A 19,248-nucleotide genomic window follows, 5' to 3' on the forward strand; every position below is an offset into this window, starting at 1 on the left:
AACTATTTATGTCTTTGTTTGCCTCTGCTGTTCACAGTCACATCCTTCCCCTAGAAGTGGCCGTACCCAACTTCCTGTTGGACGTGTTGTGTCAAGTTTCAAGGCAGGCAGGTATTTTGCCTACGTTTAATAGCAGTTACATATTTGCAAAAAGGTCATATGACCTTTCTTCTAACTCTGGAAGAATATGCATGCAGCAGAACTTTTTCCCGGTGTGAACACAGGAAGGTTTTAATTTCCTAAGAGACCTCGAAAGAGAAAACTGATGTCAGAATGCTGTTTGACTACAATAAACGTATGATCAATAAAAATTTGGGCAAACCAGGCTTTATTTATCACTGAAAATTAGATAGCAGGAAATCAGCCTGCTTCAAAGTCATGAAGTCACGTGGATCATGATGCGTAAACACCAGGGAACCCATTTCTCCTCATTATTCAAATGCAGTACTGGGGACTAAAAAGACCAGACTAATAAAATGACACATATTAAATGTACCCCACTGTACGGTTATTAATATTCATTCTAAAACGACTAAAATTACCATTAAGTTACTGTTAGAAATGCAAAGGCTTCAACAGGGATTAGCGAAGGGATTCACTTTGCACTAACCAGTGAGAAACAAAGCTGTGAATAGCTGCCACACCTCCGCAGTCCTAAGGTCACCCCATATCTCTTCCATCGCACAGGCTGCCTTACAGCTATTGTAATCTAAAATTGTTTTAGCTAATCATTCTTTGTGACACCGTTTTGCAGAGGGGATTGGGGCGGAGGGTGAAGGCGGGGGTGCAGGGGCCAGTCCTCTCGCCTCGCCAGGGCGCTCTCTGGTTTCCAGTCGGGAGATCCAGGAACCAACTTGCCCGCGGCTAAGCCCAAACAAAGGGTCACTGGGAAAGCACGATCTGGAAAGGTCAGGCTTGGCGAGGTTTCAGCCGCTGCCGTTACGGTCCCCATTGTTGGCGTTTCCGCGCCAACACTTGCAGAACGGCGTCGTGCGGGGGCGGGAAGGCGGCCAGCCGCGGGCCTGTCCTCATCGCCCGGCCGCCATCTCGGCGCGGGGGCCTCCGCCGGGTGGCCCCTCGCTCCTTCCCCACCGCCTCCGGGGCTCGCCCCCGCCGCCTGAGGGGGAGCGGCCCGCGGTCTACTCCTGCTCCCCGCGGGACGGGCCCCTCGGCGCCCACCCCCCGCCGTGCGTCCGTCCGTGTGTCCCTCTCCCCCCGCCCGTCCCGCACCGCACCGCCGCGGCGGGAGGCGGAGCCCGGCCCACCTGACGGCGGCGGCGGGCGCTGCCGCAGCGACTGCACGGAGCCGCCGATCCCCGCGGAGCCGCCGGAGCCCCGCGGCCGCAGCCCCGCCGTGAGCCCCGGGGAGGGCGGCTGAGAGTGGGGGTGGGGACGGGAAGCGATCGGCGCGGCGGGCGGGGAGGGACAAAGCCGCCGCCATGTTTGGGTAGAAAAACAACCGAGGCGGGATCTAGAGCGGGCGGGCCGAGTCCGTGCCGGTGGGCTGCGGCGGGGTGCGGGGAGGTGTCACCGCCCCTCACGGACGTTGCGGGACCCCCCGGGGGCAGCCGCGCTCCCCCGGGTGCCCCCCCCCGCGATTCCCCCCCCCCCCCCGGTTCCCCTTCCCCCTCTGCGAGGTGCCGCCGGACGTGACTGGCCGGTTTAATTTGTCACGCTGCGATTGGCCGGAGGCCGGCGAAGGGGGCGGGATGAGGGGCTCGTGACGTCAGGGCGCTGCGCAGCGCGGCCGGCGGGTATTTATAGGGGCGGAGGGGCACTGCGTAGAGGGAGCGAGCAGGCGGGTCGGGCCCGGGAAGGCCGGAGGCTTCATCGCGCCCCATCCCCGCTGGAGTAGGGGAAAAAACCGCCGAAAAGCCGTGATCCGCCTCCTTTGGAGCGTGCTTTCGGCGCCTGCTGAGCTTTTGTTTCCGTTCGCGCAGCGCCCGAGCGCCCACCGCCCACCTTTTGTCTTCTCCCGGATCTTGTGGGGAAGGCGCGGCCAAGATGGACCCCTGTCACACCGAGGAGACCGAGGGCGAGATCCCCGGTTTGGGTAAGACCCAGCGGTGGCGGGCGGGAGGGGTGGGGGTGGCGCGGCGGCGGGGGGAAAGCGGGGTGGGGGTGGGGCGGCCGGGCCGCTGCGGGTGGGGGAGGGGCGGCCGCTCGGTCCCGCTCGATCCGGGGCCCCAGCGCCGCCGAGCCTCCGCCTTGGCGTCGGGGGGAGGGCCGCGCACCGCGTTGCCGAGGCGGCCCCGGGCGAGCGGGGAGGGGGGCTTTGGCGGGCCCGGGCGGGTGGCGGCGGCCTGTCGGCGCGGCCGCGTGCGCCGCTCCCTCCCCTCCCCTCCCCCACCCCACGTCGCGTGCGTCGTGGCGGCCGCGGGGCGGGAGCAGCTGCGGGGGTGCTGTCCGGCCCCCCCCCCCCCCCCCCCCCGCCGCACCGCTCTGGAGGGGGGTCGCAAACAAGACCCACTTAAATTGCAGTTTATTCCAGGTGTAAGGCTTGCGACTGCGGTAACGGCCATCCCTAAGTAGTGTAAATCCCGTGAAAACAGCCACTCGGTAAAGCAGAAGTTGAAAGTAAAGGTTTCTGGACGCCATAACAGTCTCGTCTTAAAATGGTGAACTGTGCCAGTTATTGCAAAACAACCCTGTCTCAGCGCCTGCTATCTCTGTTGGCTGGGTTGTCAGCCCTTGATAACCAGTTAACTCCTTTACTGTTGGAGCCACTTTTTAGTCGGTCTAGTTTTTATATTTTTATTAAACATCAGAGAATATACACAAAGTAAATTATCAAAGCACCCCGTATTTGTTTGTTTTAACTATACAGAAAATACTATCGGGATCCACACAGGTCAGACAAGCAAAAAACCCAAACAAACCATATTTTGCACTTCAATCTTGCCCTGAAACAAGCTATAAAAGTAACACATTCAGTTAGGGTAAACTAAGAAAACACTGGTGGTTAGGTTTAACTCTTGAACTTCAGAGTTGCCATGCAAATCCATTTTCTTCTTAAGAAGCCAGGAAAGACTTGACCTGTGAAAACAAAAAGCATGTATATTCCATGCATTAAAAGAGAAGCTAAATCGTTTGGCTTTTCCCTTCCCTGTGGAAGAAATGGTTTGTTGCTGATAGAATTCATGAGCTGAAATGCTTTTCAGTGTAACAGATGGCTGTGAACCCAAGATTTCTAAGTTAGTAATGAGTAGAATTGAGTAACTTAATTACTCAAGAGTAGCAGGTACTTATGAAAGGTAGCTTCAGGATGTTTTACAGAATGTTACTTCATGAAAGAAAAATTATTTTTCCTTCATTGGGTAGCACTTTCCAGGGAAGAAAGGGATTGCCTGAAAACTAAGCCAAAGTTGTGGCACTGTTAGCATGGTGCGGTACCCCCTACCCCAGAATGAAAGCAGAGCTGACCACCTTGGGTGGTGAAGGGGGTTTGGGGGAGGCAACACTGGTGGCCTTTCAGTGGGGCAAGGTAGAAGAAAGATAGCATGTATGAGTGTAGTTCGGGTCATAAATCCCTAAGCTGTTAATTGCTGGTTTCCATGAGGATATAACTTAACAACAAATGCCTCAACAGTGTAATGTGCTCCCCTCCCCAGTTTTATATAGAGCTAATTAATCGGGAGAATTAGGCTTGGCTTGATGGAGTCATTTTTCAGTAATCTCAAGTTGATGAGCAAGATTGAGAAAATGGTTTATATGGTTTGATAGGAGGGCATGTCTTTGTGTCTTACAAGAGAATAGTCTTATTGGGGCAGTGGGGGAAAGTGGGGGTTAAAGTGTCCCAGTGAGTGGGATAAGTAATCTTATAGCTCTACTTGGAGGGTTGGGGATGAGCCTTAAGTATTAGGAGGGCTGTTTTGGTTTTTCATCTCTCTTGCTGTGGACTGGGCAGGCAGCATGTGGCTCCAACAGAAGAATTCCTTTGGGTATTTACTTCCTAAGTCTTGCCTCGCCTTTCAATTAGCAAACACCATTTTGACTCAACTGACCTACTTATTACCACCTTGTTTCCTCAAATGGCTGTTGACTTTGCCTCCCAACTCCACTTAGAAATGTCACTTTGTGCGTTTAGAACTATGAACAAAGTTCAGTTATCTCAACATTTGTCAAATGTATTCTGTTCTGTCCAGGAAGAGCCTAGAATGTGGGGGGGGTGTAAGTATCCTAAAGTCAGCTTACAGCTTATTCTAAAGGTATTGTGGCTGACATGACTGTATCATTCTTTGAACTATTTAATGAACAGTATGGTGGTGCAGACTTGGCAGAGAGTAGTCTGACTACTCCAGCTGCTGTGTGCTTGCATCCCCCACAAAAGCCCCTCTTTAAAACAACCGGTTTTCCCTTGAACTGTGAGGATAATGAGGTTGGTTTAAACGGTTTTTTTTGAAGGAAAGCAAAAAGCCTTTTCTGCAGCCATGGAGCTTTGTAAGTCTATGAAGGAGAGTGGCTGAGCCCTGAACAAGTGCTTATCACAAATTTTAAGAATGTCAATTGATAACTTATTACTGCAGAAGAAAAGCAGATGAGGAAACATGTAATACATACCTTATCAATCAGGTACTGCTGTTTAATGTTATCGTTCTTAAAATCTTCATTAACATCCAAAACTAGAATGGGTATCTCTTTAAGGTTCTCAAAATCAACTCTGAAAGGAAGATAATGCTAGTAAAAATGGTCCAAAGTACTGTATATGAAACAATCTAGTTCTTCCAGTGGCTTGCCAAGTCATCCTAAGGCTGCAGCATTACTCATTACCACATGCTCCTGAGATGTTAATGCTGGTGCCCATGTCTTAAGTATAAAGCACATGTCAAATATGTCCTCGATTGCTCTTGTATGACCCAGTTGATATTGTATCACTGTAACTTTAATGTATTTCACAAATCTGGCCTTTTGATATTTACTGTACAAGAGTGTGTGTGGGAGGGAGATAACATATGCTCCCTAGCTTAGTTTCCTTTACCTCATTCTTTTTGTTGTGGAATCCATTATCAGGAATAATTTTTTGAGTATTTTTTTAATATCATTTGCTCTGTCTTCCCTACCCCTTTCCAGTTAACTGCTAATCCATTTACTAAGATGTAGTTGTAAAGCTTCCTTTGGTGGGGATGACCTCTTTAACAGGCATAAGGCTGGTATTTAAAATGGCTCAGAGATAAGCAAGACCATTTTTGCTACAGGTTAGGAGCAGTAGTGCAACTGGACATACTGTTCTCTTAAAGCAGTAGTTATTCTCTTCCTGCTTGAAAAGCACTTCTGAAATGTAGTAAGTATGCTGAACAACATTCTTAGCTTGTGTTTGCAGACTGAAGTGTTCCTGTAAAACCAAACAGGAAGTGCTTGCTCACAAGTCTGGAATGAGTACACAATGTAAGTGTTCCCAAAATTCCACAATATGCAGTGCCTTCTTGTCTCCTAAGCATTTCGGTCAGCCTACATGAAGCTTAGGAAAGTAGATATGACTGATAATGTACTTTTCCTGGAATTGTGAGCTTCCCATTCGGTAGTAGATTTTCCCTTAGAGTAGCCTGAAATACAAAGTCTGCTTTCATATGTAGAGGTTCCTTAGATGGAAAGGAACCTGGGGGGTGAAGGTATGCAGAGATCACTTAGCTGCTGACTGTCTTTCTTATGTGTAATAGTACCTGCCAAAAGCCTTTCTGATCATTGTTTATTTTGAAGCTAGGGTTAATATTTAAACCTTGTTTGAAATACAGTCAGCTGAGTTTAAAGGTAGTTGGGACCTTGCCCTCCCTTGTGTTGGAACTGGAAGCTGCTTAGTAGATGACTTATGTGATCAGCTACCCAAATGCAATGTCAACTCTCTCCTGTTCCTGTGTACTTTCAGTTAACAAAATTAATATCCTTACAAGAGCTAAGAGCTACACAGCTTTCTAGTTGAAGTTAATGCTTAACAAAAGGCTTTAAATTACATGAAGTTCCATCTCTGAGCAGTTTTTACTTCCCTGCCAATAGATGACATACAACCCCTCTGCATATAACATAATCATCTCTGCCAAGAAACCTGGAGTGGGTCTACAGATAAGTCCTTCCAACTGTGCCTGAGTGAAGGCAGACTTAAACCTTAGTTTTAGCTGTAATCAACTTTAGCATAAGGTAGGAAAGAGCCTTGCCTCTAAGTTGAAACTTGGATGCAGAAAATGGGTTTATACCTCATAGTCCTTTCATGAAGCCAGGTCTCATGTTTATAGTGGAGGTTTTCCAAATACTCAAGCTCAATTGCTTGCTCCTCTTCTCTTCCCCTTGTCTGTAGCCTTTCCATGCATTTCTGGGTGGGTGGGGAACAAGCACAAGCCTGGACATTAATTGTGTTGAAGGCTGAATCAGCTAAATGTATCAAGTGGTCTTTAAATCGGGACTATTGCTAGACATTAGTGAGCATTAACTTCAAATGATTGGCTGAACATAAATTACTTAAAAGAAAAGTTAGTCTACATTTAAAAGAAAAAACAAACTTGAGCCCCTTTAGCTAAATGCCAGTGGTTCTTATTAAAAGATTCTTTGGTTCAGTTCAGGACTGTATGGGAAGGGAAGTAAAACTTGATGCAGAAGTTCAATTTCAGCTTGAGATCCTTACTGAGAGCAGTGGATCCTAGCAACTGTAGCTTTTGCTGACATCAGAATAATAGCTCAGAAGGGAGGGTTTTTAATTTGGTCTCTGAAATCTGAATTTGTGATTAGCTTCCCATTACTTTTTGGGGTGGGGGAGCTAATTCAGTGTTAGTCACTGAAGTATTAGGTCATGAATACTTAGGCTTTTGTACACTCTTAAAGTCCTGGAAACTGAAGTTGAGAGCTGAAATATTTTTATCTTTAGTGAACATACCTGAGGTGTAGTTCTTAGGTAGATCATGCCATCCAGTTCTATATCTGACTCAAACTGATTCAAAAGCCATGTGTGCCAGTCCTGATAGATAGCCCACTCTGTTTCATTAATGCTTCCAGACTCAAACAGGTTAGAAGCAAATACATATCTGCAATGAAAGACGTTAGTCTCATGGCAGGAATGACTCAAGTGAACTACTGAAACATTTCTCATTAGAATCAGAATCATGGTACTGAAAAATAACTACTCTTGCATCCATAAAGTACTCTTAATACCATCCAACTCTCACCTGTTGAATCAAACCTGCTCCTTGCAGATACTAGTTTAATATGAAGTGTTTCCCCAGCTCCATGTGTGTCAGCATAAAGACCCAGAGCTTTTGATCTGAACTCTTGGTGTGCTGTGAGAGTAATTACCTGTCACTGTACACAGATCTCTCAAAAAATTGCACTGGATGTTCTGCTTCATGTAGCTTGACTGAGACAGGCTTTAATTGTGCTCTGACTCGGCTCAAGCAAGCGTAAGTCTGAAATGTATAAGACCATCTTGAGGGCTTATCATATAGCATTTGAAGTAGATTTCCTCCACTCTTCTGAGATGTTGAAAGTTCCTAGGGGACAAGAGAGAAAAGTTAATACCAGCATATTTGCAGGATTTTATGTGTTAATCCAGAATTCTGGTAAATTGAAGTAAGAATTCATGGTGGAAAATGCTTAAGCATAGGAATAGAGATCTGTTTCTCAGCTGCTGGTAGTCTTTGACAGCTGCTTTAGAATTGGCTGATCACTGAGTTTCAGACTTCAATGTGATTCCTGTAGAGTAGGGGCGGTTATTTGGAACACACATTCAGTTGTACCTTCCTAAGTAGCTCTTTATAATGCCTGAGTGTTTGACCAACTGGTGTAATAGTGGGGATGACTCTGGATGCTCCAGAGTTAAGTATAGCTGAATTTTGGCATGCCTCCCTGGCCAGTTGCTGCAGTTTCTTCTGTGCTCCATCCCTCCCCAAGCCTCCCAAACTCAGCACACCCACCTCACATTCATCTTCAGCTGTCTGGATGTTGCACCACTTGGCTATGGGCTCGGGGATAATCTCCCACTCATCGCTGTGTTTCTCCAGTAGCCGGACAAATGTTGACTTCCCTGCAGCTGGGGAAGATTGGAAAAGTTCACTGAGTATGTAGATGAGGCTGGTAAAGATCCAGTGGTAGGTGTAAGACTTCTTGAGGCGGCTATGGGCAGTGTGTTTGGGGTGCAGCGCCAGACATCCGGGGCAGGATCTGGGCCGCTGGGAGCGGGGCCACGCTCTGGGGAAGGGCCGCCTGCGCGGTGCTAGCGCACCTTCCGAGGAGCGGGCTCTAATCGCCACCGCCAGAAGGGTCGTGCCGGTGCCGATAAGGAGGCGGCGGGGCCGCGCTGCGCCTCCATTTTAGGAGCGGGCTGAGCAGGGGCGGGGCTCAGTGCGGCATTGTTTGTGGAGCCGGCGGCACTGGGGGAGAGCGGCTGCCGCGCATGCGCGGCCCCGTGGGGGAAAGCGCGCGGGTATGCCGCCGCTCATGCGCAGTGAGCGGGCGGATGGCGCCGTTGCGGGCTGCAGCGCGGGAGGCAGTGGCATAGGCCGCGGTGCTGAGGCTCGGCCCTGGGGCAGGCGGGGAGTGCGTAGAGGGGAACGGGGGTTTCTCCCGAGCCCGGGAAGGGACGGAGGTGTTAATTCTTTTAAAGCCCAACCGCGCGGCGGTTAGCCGCGAAGGAGGCGGCGGTGTCCGTCCGTTCCCTCCCCCCCTCCCGGGCAATGGCGCCACACTTTCGGTATTGTCGGGAGGGGTCTTGGCCCGGCGGCAGCGGCCGAATGCCGGCCGCGCTTCTCCTTCAGCAGTACCCCCCCGCCTTCCCCGGAGGTGGGTGGAAAAGGGGGCCCTGCCACCGAAGCGTCCCTTCTCGCCCCCCCAACCTCAGGCGCTCCTGCCCTGAGCCGCGGCATCCCGCCGCCGCCCCCGCGCTTACCGATGTTTCCCTCGATGGAAATCTTCCTGAGGCGCTTCTGGAAGCTGGAGTCGAGGGAGTCGGCGGGGCTGCGGCAGCGCCGCTTGGCGGGGGTGGACATGGCGGCGCCGAGCGGGAGCACACGGAGCTGCCCGCCTGCTCCAGCCCACTTTAAACCTCCCGCCAGCCGGTGGGCGGGATGGCCGCCTCCTGCCGCCGCCACTCCCCGGGAGGAGGCGGGGGCGCTGCCCCTATCCTGCCGCGGCGGGCTGCCGACCCTTCCGGGCCCGGGCGGGGAGCGCAGCGTTGCTGCTGAGTTGCTGCCGGCGGGGTTTTCTTTTAAAATCGGTGCTCAGCGAGTGCAATGGAGCCGAGCTGCTTTGTTCAAGTGAAACGGTTGCACTTACTGATTCGATTTGCATTAACGCAAACGAGTTCCCCATGCTGATTGATTTACAGACATAAACTTTTAAAGCATTCTTTTATCTATTCCCTTCCCCCTCCCCCCCCCCCCCCTTCCAGCTTGGGGGGTGGGGGAGGTGGTTGTTAGTGGTCTGGATTCGTATCTGCTAAACGTTTTACATACTTCCATGAGATATGAGGCCTTGCAGGCAGTGCAGCAGCTCAGCCTGGGGCTGTTGGTTAATTCTGGCATTGACTGGAAAGGCAGTCTGCGTGGAAGAAGGGTTTGGTGCTGTGCTGAGCAGCTTTGCTGCTTGGCTCCAAAACCCCCGAGTCAGTGCTGGCACACCTGGGGCTCTGTGGAGTCTGTCTCCTGACACGGGTTGTCCACCACCTCTGGGCAACTGCTGGTTGAAACACAAACTGCCTGTTCTTCCCAGGGTAAAGAAAAGGGGTGTAGGATCTATAGGTGATAGTTAAATGCTTTAGGGGTGCACCTCTCAGAGGTTGTGCTGTTGTAGTTACTCCTGTAACTTCCTGTTGACTCCTTAATAATGAGACTCAGGGTGAAACCTAGCTAGGTCCGGTGTGTTTGGAGGAGATGGGAGGGAGTAATATTTTCCTTTCTTTTATGATAATTGTGACCCATGTCTCTTCTTTCCCCATCTCCTACAAACACACCAGGCTTCAGTGACCGAAGCGAGCAGATTGTTTCACGTGGGGTAGCGTCAGCATTTGAAGCTGGTAAGTGCTAGTTCCCACACACCTCTCTGTTAAGCCAGGCTCGCTCTCCCCGCAAGGCGTGCCGGTGCGGGGGACGGCGGGGACCGGCCCCCCTCTGACCCGGGCAGGGCGCCGGAGGGAGGACGGGGGGAGGGGGCGGCGGCCTACGGGGCATGCGCAGTGCGGAGAGCGGCGCTGAGGCGCATGCCCGGAGGCCCGGCCCGCGTTCTGCGCGGGAGTCAGCGCCGTGGCTTTGTTGGGGAGGGTGAGGCAGGCGACGCATGCGCATAAGCTACGGGGGCGGGGGGCAAGGGGTAAGGGCGCGGAATACCATAGAGTAGCGAGGACGCATGCGCAACCTGGCGGGAGCGGCGCGGGGAGCGGCCGCGTGTCCGGGGGCGGTGGAGCGCAGTGGTAGTAGTGAGCATGCGCAGGAGGGTCCTGCGGGGAGGGGCAGGAGCCCTCCGGGTGCGTACGCGCATGCGCCCCGCGCCTCCCCCCCCTCAGCCCCGCCGCGGGATCCCGCTCTCCTCGGCCGCCGCTCGCCACATGCCGCGCTCCTGCCGGCCGTGGTGGGGACTGCTATCGTCGGGGCCACCAGGGCGGTGTTGGGGGCCGGGGTTCTTTGTGCGGCGGAAGGCCCGGCCCAGCGGAAGCGGGAATACCCGCCGCCATTTCCTAGCGCGCTCTCGCCACAGGCTCGCCCGCTCGCTGCCGCCTGACTGGGACTAGGCGCTCTCCGGACAGCGGATCAGGCTCGGAGCCCTAGAACCACCGCGGAGCCCCACCATGTGTGCGTGCGGGGACGGGGGCTGGGCGCGGGCCGGGGGGCGGGCCAGGCCTGCGCCGGGCGGGAGCGGCTCTGTGTGTGTGTGAGGCGGGCAGCGGTCCGAGGTAGAGGAGGCTCGGGGGTGGGCGGGAATGGGTCGAGGGGGCCGCCGGACGCTCTGAGGGGGTGCGGGTGGCGGCCGTACTGTGCAGCTACTCAAAGGGCCTGCTTTGGTTTTCTCCAGCAACCACAGAAACTGAGGCGGAGCCAAACCTCACCCCCAATGTGATGCTCAACACGGAGAGCAGTGAGGGATATGTGGTGAAAGTCAGGGGGCTCCCTTGGTCCTGCTCCACTGAGGAGGTGCAGAGGTTTTTCTCCGGTAAGCAGAACTCTGTGTGTGGGTAGGGGTCTGGGAGCGGGGCTGGGCTGTGTTGTGTTGTCAGTTCTGGCTTCCTCCTGGGGACATGGTAGCAGTGGGAATGTTGCAGTGAGCAGTTCTGGAAAGCGATCAGGGTGCTTCATTAGCTAGTGAAGTTTGTAATGCAACAAGTGCCTCAGCTAGGATGCAGTGTGCAAAGCCATGCTTTTGCTAGTGGCAGATAGACACAAAAGAGCTAAGTCTAGGAGTTGCTGGGATAGCCACAACTGCCTTAGCTTCTTGAGCAACCAGAAGAGGTAAGCTTTCATTTTAAATGAAACTTAAATTCTTGCTTCAGGTCGAACCAAGTCAGTTTAGTTCTTAATGCTGTCCTAATAAGCTCTCTGGTGTTAAGGGTTTAGTGCGTCGTGTCCATCTCATAAATTATTAGCATCCTGCAGTAATAAAGTAATGATAAATACATGCTTTCCTTAGTGACTGGAGACTTTAAAGCTGCTTGAGGAGTTCAGCATATTGGACTTGGTTCTGATTTAGTTCATTACACTTACACTGTTTGTTACTACTTCTTATTTCACTTCATGCTGATGAGAAAGTCTAAGCAGTTATGATCAAAGGCAGGTAGCGCATTCAACTTGAGGCAGCAAAGAATTGAAAATAGGTAGCTAATTTGCATTTATCCTTCATGTTTTGCTAATTGTCATACTTGACAAGAAGGGTAATCTGGTCTTAGTCCCTTAGTTTATTAGTCACTATAAAAGTTATAACAAGAACACTGTTGGTCTTGTCTTCATGATGTAACTGGATAGTTACTGTTAGTTTTTTCATTTTAGAATATCTGAAACTCTTAAAGTCGCACCATTCCTGTAGTTAAATAATTCTGCCTTTCCTGTTTCATTTTCAGATTGCAAAATTCTGAATGGGGCTTTGGGTATCCGTTTCATCTACACCAGGGAGGGCAGACCAAGCGGAGAAGCATTTGCTGAACTTGAATCAGAGGAGGATGTGAAATTGGCTCTCAAAAAAGACAGAGAAACAATGGGACACAGATATGTTGAAGGTTTGACTCAGTTGGTCTAGTAACTGACTACATGTGTTTGTGCTTGATGGGTTTTTGGTTAATTGCTTTTTTGTCTTTAAAATGCATGTGAAAGGACAAATGGACTTGTATATCATAAGTTGACTAGCTTCAAGGCAAATGGCTTTTAAAACTGTTGTGTATTCCAGAATGCATTAATTCTAAGTGCCTTTTACAGTTTTCAAGTCAAACAACGTTGAAATGGATTGGGTTCTGAAGCATACTGGTCCCAACAGCCCTGATACGGCTAATGATGGTTTTGTACGTCTTAGAGGACTCCCATTTGGCTGTAGTAAAGAAGAAATTGTACAGTTTTTTTCAGGTATGTGGGATAAAAGTAGTAGCTGTAGCACTGTTGGTCTATGCTAAAAAGCAAAACGCCACGGATTGCCCAGTAGTACTTCCAACAGTGAACTGATGGGTGTTAAAAGTAAATAAGCAATTCTTTGTTAATTACCTGGGCTTGAGGGATAAATTCCTAAAGTACTTGCTCATTAAATAATTGAGGGAACCCCAAAAAGGGGACTCCAAAAAGGTGCTCTAATTTTTATACTTAATGGGCCATACTGTTCCAAGTAAGGATAGCACAACACAAGTGTCTTGTTTTCTAAATGAAATGTGAACAATTAGGATGGGAGGATATTTCCACCCACGGTCTTAGCCGGTTCACGCTGTTCGGTGAAGGATGTAGAAAACCCTTACTGCTGGTACAAGGAGCAGGATCTGAGGAAGGGTGTGCATCGTGCCCGTGACTTCTTACAAATGTAGATTCAGTTAGATGCCAGGAAAAAAACCAGCCTGCTGACCTCTACCCAAACAGAGACTTCCCCCTTCCCTGCTTCCCTTCCAAGGCAGGGGAAAAACCCCTAGCTTAAAGTTTTTATGGCTGAAGAGATAATGTCTTGTACTGACTCCTTCTCACTTTTTTGCAGCTGTTGTATGTTTTAGGAACTGGAATATTATAAATGCCTAAGAATGAAGTCTGTTGATTTATCTAGGATTTAACTTGGTAGTATTTTCAAAGTAGTAGATTTCTAAATGTGAGTGTTAAAATTAGCTGGAATGTTTTGCTGTAGCAAGATAATGATTGAACTTACTGTTTTGCTTTAAAACACGGTAGAAATTTCCAATTTTGCAACTTCAGAACTTGTTTTTTGTTTTCTGTATCAGTAATAGACTGAACAAGAGCAATTCCTAAGCATGTGCATTTTAAGTTGTTTGTTTCTTACGTGGTTAAGTGATTCAAACTTTAAAAACTGTTAATGTGCTTAATATACAAATGTGCCTCTTCTGTTCAGAAACTAATATATTTGAAATTACATCGTGATTTTTTCTTAATTAAGCACTCCTAGAGATAAAAGAATTAATACTGAAACTTGATGTTTGCATAAGACTAATTATTTTACCTGAGTGACTTCTAGTAAAAATACTTGATGTATATAAAGCTGTTTAACTTGCTGTGTTTATCTTAAAGTTCATCTTAAATACTTTCACAGAATTGAAGAGGTTTGTAATATGTGCACTTCTTAATGCACCCTGCATGAGATGCTTTATCTGAGGAGTTGTCTGTGACACTCGGAACGTTTGTGCTCTGCAGGGTGGGTTAAGAATGTAAACTGAATGGTATGTGATGGTGGATCTCTCCTTGTTATGCTTTTTTTTCTAGTGTTCTAGAACCAACATACCATTCACTTACAAGTGTTAAAATTCTGGTGTATTTAAAGCTATAAGAAAAACTCATGACTGGGCTTGTGATGTTAATATTGCCCCCCTACTGGGGTTATTTGTCCTTGGGTTGAAGGGTTGGAAATCGTGCCAAATGGGATAACATTGCCGGTGGACTTCCAGGGGAGGAGTACGGGGGAGGCCTTCGTGCAGTTTGCTTCACAGGAAATAGCTGAAAAGGCTCTAAAGAAACACAAGGAAAGAATAGGGCACAGGTGGGGATGGATGGTTGGTTGGCTCTGTCACTTTTCTTATGGTAAACAATTAAATCCATATTCTCTCTTCTGAAAGTGTTAACATCCCAACAGAAATAGTACTTTGGTCTCTAACTCGGTGATAAGTAAAGGTATCACTGATGTGCGTGTGGCACAGGCTGTTTGGATCTACCCAAAACAAAGCATAAAATTGGGCTGAGCTTGTGTGCTTTGGAAACTCAGTAATGCTGGAAGAGTGCAAAACTGATAGCTTGAAAGCAGCAAAGTTGAGAGACTATGGCTTTAACTTCTCAAATAGCACCGATTATGCCTTTAGCTCTAAAGACATGCACAGTATTCTTATTACCATAAGAAAATGTGATGCTTTCTAAACTTGTTTTATAAGTTGAAATGTAACAAATTTTCTTACTGTATTAATCTTCAATGTAATAAGCATAGCTTTCAAGAAATTGTCACAAAGGGTTTTTATTCTCTTTTACTTGTGACTATTTTTCATTGAAGCATGCACTTTTTTGCCTATGCTGAATCACTGAAGCATAGGCTGGGTTCACTAGCACATGCAGAGCTTCTTGTAGCACCCTGATGGGTTGGAATCCTGGTGGAGACTGGGTTTTTAACCCTCTGTTCCCATTGCCACATGAGCAAAACCGTGCTGAGTTGAGTGGACGTCAGTCCCTCCTATGTTTTTTGACTAACACTTTAAATTGGGGGGGAGGAGGGTGGGGAATCAATATTGCTCCCCCACCCTTAAGGGTGGGATACTGCGAAGTATGAGGAGCACTTAAACCCTTCCGTAATTGTAATTTCTTGAAAATACACTGATCTGAAAGTAACATAGTGCTTATGATAGTATGTCATTGCCTACCTAATGTAAAGAAACCTGGCTTAAAATCTACTGCCAGTTTCGAGGCTATGACTAAATGGATTGTTTCAATGTAAAGTTGTGAGGTGTTTGTGAGAGGAATTAAAGACTGACTTCTTCCTGTGGAAACGCTTCTAGGTACATTGAGATCTTCAAGAGTAGTCGAGCGGAAGTGCGCACTCACTACGACCCTCCACGCAAGCTGCTGGCAATGCAGAGACCTGGTCCTTACGACAGACCCGGTCTTACGCGGGGATATAACAGTCTTGGTAGAGGAAGTAGCTTGGAAAGAATGAGGCGTGGAGCTTACGGAGGAGGTAAGTATGCGATGTCCAAGAGGGAGCTCTTCATCTGAGAAGCAGCAACACTTGGACCTGGTAGTGTCTCCCCTGCTTTGTAACTACTGGTTTGTATGTGTCCTCAGCTTTACTTCTAGAAGAAGCAGAATTTTCTAATAGTAGTCTGCGGCGTGGTCATGTATGTGTAGTTGAAATGAACATGTTGTCCGATCTGTTTATAGGTTATGGAGGTTATGATGACTACAATGGGTATAATGATGGCTATGGTTTTGGTTCTGATAGATTTGGAAGAGGTAAGATCTCTCTAATAGGAATAGTAACTGAACTTTCAATACATTCCAAAAGAAACTAAAATACATCTGAAAGACCTAGAATGGACTCTTTTCTCTGCAGGAATGTCGGACCACAGATACGGCGACGGGGGATCCACCTTCCAGAGCACGACCGGCCACTGCGTCCACATGAGAGGTCTGCCTTACAGAGCTACGGAGAACGACATCTATAACGTGAGTTCCAAATCTGCCACTAAGTGCATGGCTCTTAAGATTCCACGATCGGTTTCGGATGAGTCAGCTGCACTGTGGTTAACGGGGGTTCCTTTAGAGGAAGCAGCTCGCTGTAAAACCCAACTGTTGCATTGGTGCGTTTTAATCTGTGTGATTATTTCGTATGTAGTTCTTCTCACCTCTGAACCCTGTAAGAGTACACATCGAAATCGGACCTGATGGCCGAGTAACTGGAGAGGCAGACGTTGAATTCGCTACTCATGAGGATGCAGTGGCCGCTATGTCCAAAGACAAAGCAAATATGCGTAAGTGTGACTGTTCTGTGTACGTGGCTTCAGGGAAAGAGCATCTGCTGTAGCTGGAATGCCGAGGGGTTGGTTGATCGCAGCCTTGCTTTTGCAGCGAGGCAAAGTGTGCGTGCATTTGGTGTGAAGTGCTCTCACGGCAAAATTTTCTTCTTCCAGAACACAGATATGTAGAGCTCTTCCTGAATTCTACAGCAGGAGGAAGTGGTGGTGCCTATGGCAGTCAGATGATGGGAGCAATGGGTATGTGTAAACGGTCTAACTGCACTTTTAAGCAAGCACTTGATATTTAACGAAGCTGGCTAATTTTATACAGCTCCTGCTTATTCTATGCCTGGCATAAAAACTGAAATTCAACATTCTGTCTTAATCACACAGTCAAGGAATCGGAAGGGGTAGTCCAAGATTGGAACACTAGCACATTGCCAGGTATATAAACCTTTTGGGAATACATTTGAGCAATTAATAGGTTGAATAAGCTGTGGTGCTGAGTGTGGTGTGCCTGGTGGGATGAGAGGCTCCTGGGGGTGTGGTGGTGAAGTGGGAGATGCCTGTCCTTCTGTTCTTCTTCCCCCTCCCTTTTTTTTTTGGAGACCAGAACGTGGTCTGGCGATGGAGGACGTATCTGTTGGGTGTGACCTGCCATCCAAGTCTGGGCTTGGTGGTGAGGGAAAGGCCTATCTGGAATTTGGAGAGCCCTCTGAATTGCTCTAGCAAACCTCAGAATTGCTTGAAAATCTGAAAGTTGTGCTGGCAACATCAGTCTAAAGCCACTGTTGTGTGTGTAGAGCAGATACCCCTCCTGATACCCGACTCGTCTGGTTTCTTAGGTGAAGGTGGTGGTTGGTTTTTGGGGGTCTGTCTCTTCCTCGGGGGTGGGGGGTGTGTGTGTGATGCACTGCCGCTTTTATGGTATTCTGATTGCAAAATGTCTGATGCTGGTGCTTTAACTACAGAACGGTGTTGGGGGGGCACAGAGGAGCGATGGGGTGAAGAGCAGGAGTTAGGCAGAGGTGTCCCGCAGCACCGCTGCGGAGTGCAGCCGGTCTGGGTCAGTGCTGAGCCTGTCAGGACTGCACTGTGATGCTGTTAACGAGCCGCCTGGTGGGCTGCGATCTGCGAGGTCGCTTGCAGCCAGGCTGAAGCCTCCCGAGGCGTGTGTTACTTGCCGCAGCAGATGGAGCCCATGATGTGTGGTCCATAGAAATGGCCAAAGGAAACACAGCAAGTGCTTGAGAACCACAAGCTCTTGTTGTAATTCTTCAAGCTCTTGTTGCCAGTTGATCATAGGAATGTCTTTAGAAACCTGGTGGCTTTCTATGAGCTTGTTACCTCCTGTACTGGGGAAGGAAGTCACTTGGGTGGGAGACGGAGCTAGCGCCAGAGGACAGGGCTCTTAGTTAGATGGAGGGTGGGTATGTTGATGAGGAGCGGGCTCCGGCAGGCAGACTCTTAATGTTTTTATCCTTAACTTGAAAGGAAGCCAATCCAGTTATGGAGGCCCAGCTAACCAGCAGCTGAGCGGGGGTTACGGAGGAGGATATGGTGGTCAAAGCAGCATGAGTGGATATGGTAAGAGCATTTCTTCACTGGTTTTAGGTGGGCCAAGCACAACTGGCTTGGCATGCCTTAGGGGCTGTTCACGGGTTGAAGGGCTGTGGTACAGGCTGGGCAATGTGAGCCCTGGAAGTTGAAGGCTTGGCAATTGTGAATTTTGGGACTAAGAGCTGGAGGGGAATAGATTCAAAGCAGTAACTTGGAGCTGAGGGGGGAAAGGTGGGAAATTTTTCTGGGATGGGTAGGAAATGCCATTCCCCAGGCTTCTGTTACTCCGATGGCTTCTTACCTTCCTGGTACGGAGGCTGGAGACCAACCTGCTTTAAATGCATGAGTACAAACAGGGGAAGGCAGGTGGGAGGCTGGGTCCTCTCCGCTTCCCCAGAGCAGCGACAGAAAATGCTGACCTCAAAACAGAGGCCGAGACAGCGCTGGTTCTTTGGTTGAACAAGGAATAAACTTAACGTTGGGTCCGGAGCTGTAAACTGACGCTTTGCAGTATTGGGCACAGTAGATGGTGTTTACGAGGTGGCCCAGCAAGGACAGGCGTTGGGGGAGTGATGCTTCGCATCGGCCTGAAGCAGCTGTGAACCTGCTGTCGGTTTTCCCCCTCAGACCCCGGGAGCCAGGGCGCCATGAACAGCAGCTACTACAGCAGCGGGAACCGCGCGTCCATGGGAGTCAACGGCATGGGCGGCATGTCGAACATGTCCAACATGAGTGGTGGCTGGGGGATGTAACCAATTGCTGACTTTTGGTCAAATCTTTTTTTAAAAAACAAAAAAACAAAAAACTAAGTTTAACAGTTTTGCAATACAAGCTTGTGATTTCTGCTTTACTGTAAGTGAATTCAGGATTGTTATTTTAAAACCTTTCAGGTTCAGTATTTTTGAACATACAGAAATTGAACATTCATCTAGGATGTAATAACCGAGTAAAGACTATAACTGTTAAACAATTTTGAGCGTTTCTCAAGTTAGTTTTGTTGTAGGAGTGTATTTAAGCAGTAAGCGTATTTAGGTTAAAGCTGTTTGAATTACGTTAAATGTTGCTCTTATACCATATTACATCGACACTGTTTTGAATACATGTTGGAAGAGACATGCTTTTTTGTAAAGAAACAATATATAGGAGCTGTGTCTGGAATTCAAAGTGAACATTTGGCATGTTAGTTCTAGGTTATTTCTTTTAATATCCTGTAAGGCACGTTAAAGCTTTTTTTTTTTTAAGTTAATGGGGGAAACATGTTGAGACGCAATACGGCTACTTTAGGATTTTGGTCTTGGTGTTCGTATAAAATTCTGAGGCCTTGATTTAATCTCTCATTGTATCGTGATTTCCTTTTTAGGTGTATTGCGCTAAGTGAAACTTGTTAAATAAATCTTCCTTTTAAAAACTGGAACTCATTCCTTCTTGCCCTTCAGCCTCTGTGGTGTAGCTGTATGTGTGGAAGCGTCGCTGCTCCTGTGCCCTGGGTGCTCCTGGAGCTCCACTGTGCACCCTGTGCCTGACCCCAGAGCCCTATGGGGTGTCCACCAAGGGGGGGTGGGCTCATGAAGAGGGAACCAGGACCTGTGATCACA

At 48.8% G+C, this 19,248-nt stretch overlaps 2 protein-coding genes across 44 annotated transcripts; one reads left to right on the plus strand and one right to left on the minus strand.

Annotated features, from left to right (window-relative positions):
* Window positions 1–743: 743 nt before the first annotated feature.
* On the plus strand, window positions 744–19,071 carry HNRNPH1 (heterogeneous nuclear ribonucleoprotein H1). 42 transcript variants are annotated; one of them, XM_075102765.1, is made up of 16 exons: window positions 1,271–1,354; window positions 1,941–2,053; window positions 9,932–9,991; window positions 10,669–10,763; window positions 10,984–11,121; window positions 12,023–12,178; window positions 12,375–12,518; window positions 13,998–14,136; window positions 15,137–15,315; window positions 15,519–15,590; window positions 15,670–15,803; window positions 15,973–16,108; window positions 16,268–16,351; window positions 16,487–16,537; window positions 17,588–17,680; window positions 18,281–19,071. In XM_075102765.1, exons 4-16 carry the CDS (start codon window positions 10,760–10,762, stop codon window positions 18,403–18,405), a joined length of 1,455 nt encoding a protein of 484 aa, XP_074958866.1. In that variant the 5' UTR covers window positions 1,271–1,354; window positions 1,941–2,053; window positions 9,932–9,991; window positions 10,669–10,759; the 3' UTR covers window positions 18,406–19,071. The 42 variants fall into 42 exon arrangements, with proteins under 42 accessions (XP_074958886.1, XP_074958860.1, XP_074958851.1 ...); XM_075102785.1 differs by lacking the exons at window positions 1,271–1,354; window positions 10,669–10,763 and adding an exon at window positions 744–908; XM_075102746.1 differs by lacking the exons at window positions 1,271–1,354; window positions 10,669–10,763 and adding an exon at window positions 844–908 and having other exon boundaries at window positions 15,691–15,803.
* On the minus strand, window positions 2,741–9,183 carry LOC142061551 (deoxycytidine kinase 2). 2 transcript variants are annotated; one of them, XM_075102787.1, is made up of 7 exons: window positions 8,867–9,183; window positions 7,896–8,011; window positions 7,279–7,472; window positions 6,863–7,010; window positions 6,189–6,331; window positions 4,561–4,660; window positions 2,741–3,036 (listed from the first exon to the last, which is right to left on the minus strand). In XM_075102787.1, the coding sequence occupies exons 1-7, from the start codon at window positions 8,964–8,966 to the stop codon at window positions 3,013–3,015; spliced, it is 825 nt and encodes a 274-aa protein (XP_074958888.1). In that variant the 5' UTR covers window positions 8,967–9,183; the 3' UTR covers window positions 2,741–3,012. The 2 variants fall into 2 exon arrangements, with proteins under 2 accessions (XP_074958888.1, XP_074958887.1); XM_075102786.1 differs by having other exon boundaries at window positions 6,189–6,304; window positions 8,867–9,025.
* Window positions 19,072–19,248: the final 177 nt, after the last annotated feature.

This window comes from Phalacrocorax aristotelis, chromosome 8, assembly GCF_949628215.1.
Source record: "Phalacrocorax aristotelis chromosome 8, bGulAri2.1, whole genome shotgun sequence".
In the NCBI taxonomy this organism is placed as follows: Eukaryota; Metazoa; Chordata; class Aves; order Suliformes; family Phalacrocoracidae; genus Phalacrocorax; species Phalacrocorax aristotelis.

What these genes read in the sequence shown, in the direction of transcription:
- HNRNPH1 (XM_075102785.1), top strand. Translation starts at nt 2,005, where the DNA reads ATGGACCCCTGTCACACCGAGGAGACCGAGGGCGAGATCCCCGGTTTG. An exon ending in GGGACACAGATATGTTGAAG is followed by an intron (nt 12,179 to 12,374) that starts GTTTGACTCAGT and finishes TGCCTTTTACAG; the next exon opens with TTTTCAAGTCAAACAACGTT. An exon ending in GAACACTAGCACATTGCCAG is followed by an intron (nt 16,538 to 17,587) that starts GTATATAAACCT and finishes TTAACTTGAAAG; the next exon opens with GAAGCCAATCCAGTTATGGA.
- LOC142061551 (XM_075102787.1), bottom strand. Translation starts at nt 8,966, where the DNA reads ATGTCCACCCCCGCCAAGCGGCGCTGCCGCAGCCCCGCCGACTCCCTC. An exon ending in AGATCTGTGTACAGTGACAG is followed by an intron (nt 7,011 to 7,278) that starts GTAATTACTCTC and finishes CTTTCATTGCAG; the next exon opens with ATATGTATTTGCTTCTAACC. An exon ending in ACCTAAGAACTACACCTCAG is followed by an intron (nt 6,332 to 6,862) that starts GTATGTTCACTA and finishes ATTAATGTCCAG; the next exon opens with GCTTGTGCTTGTTCCCCACC.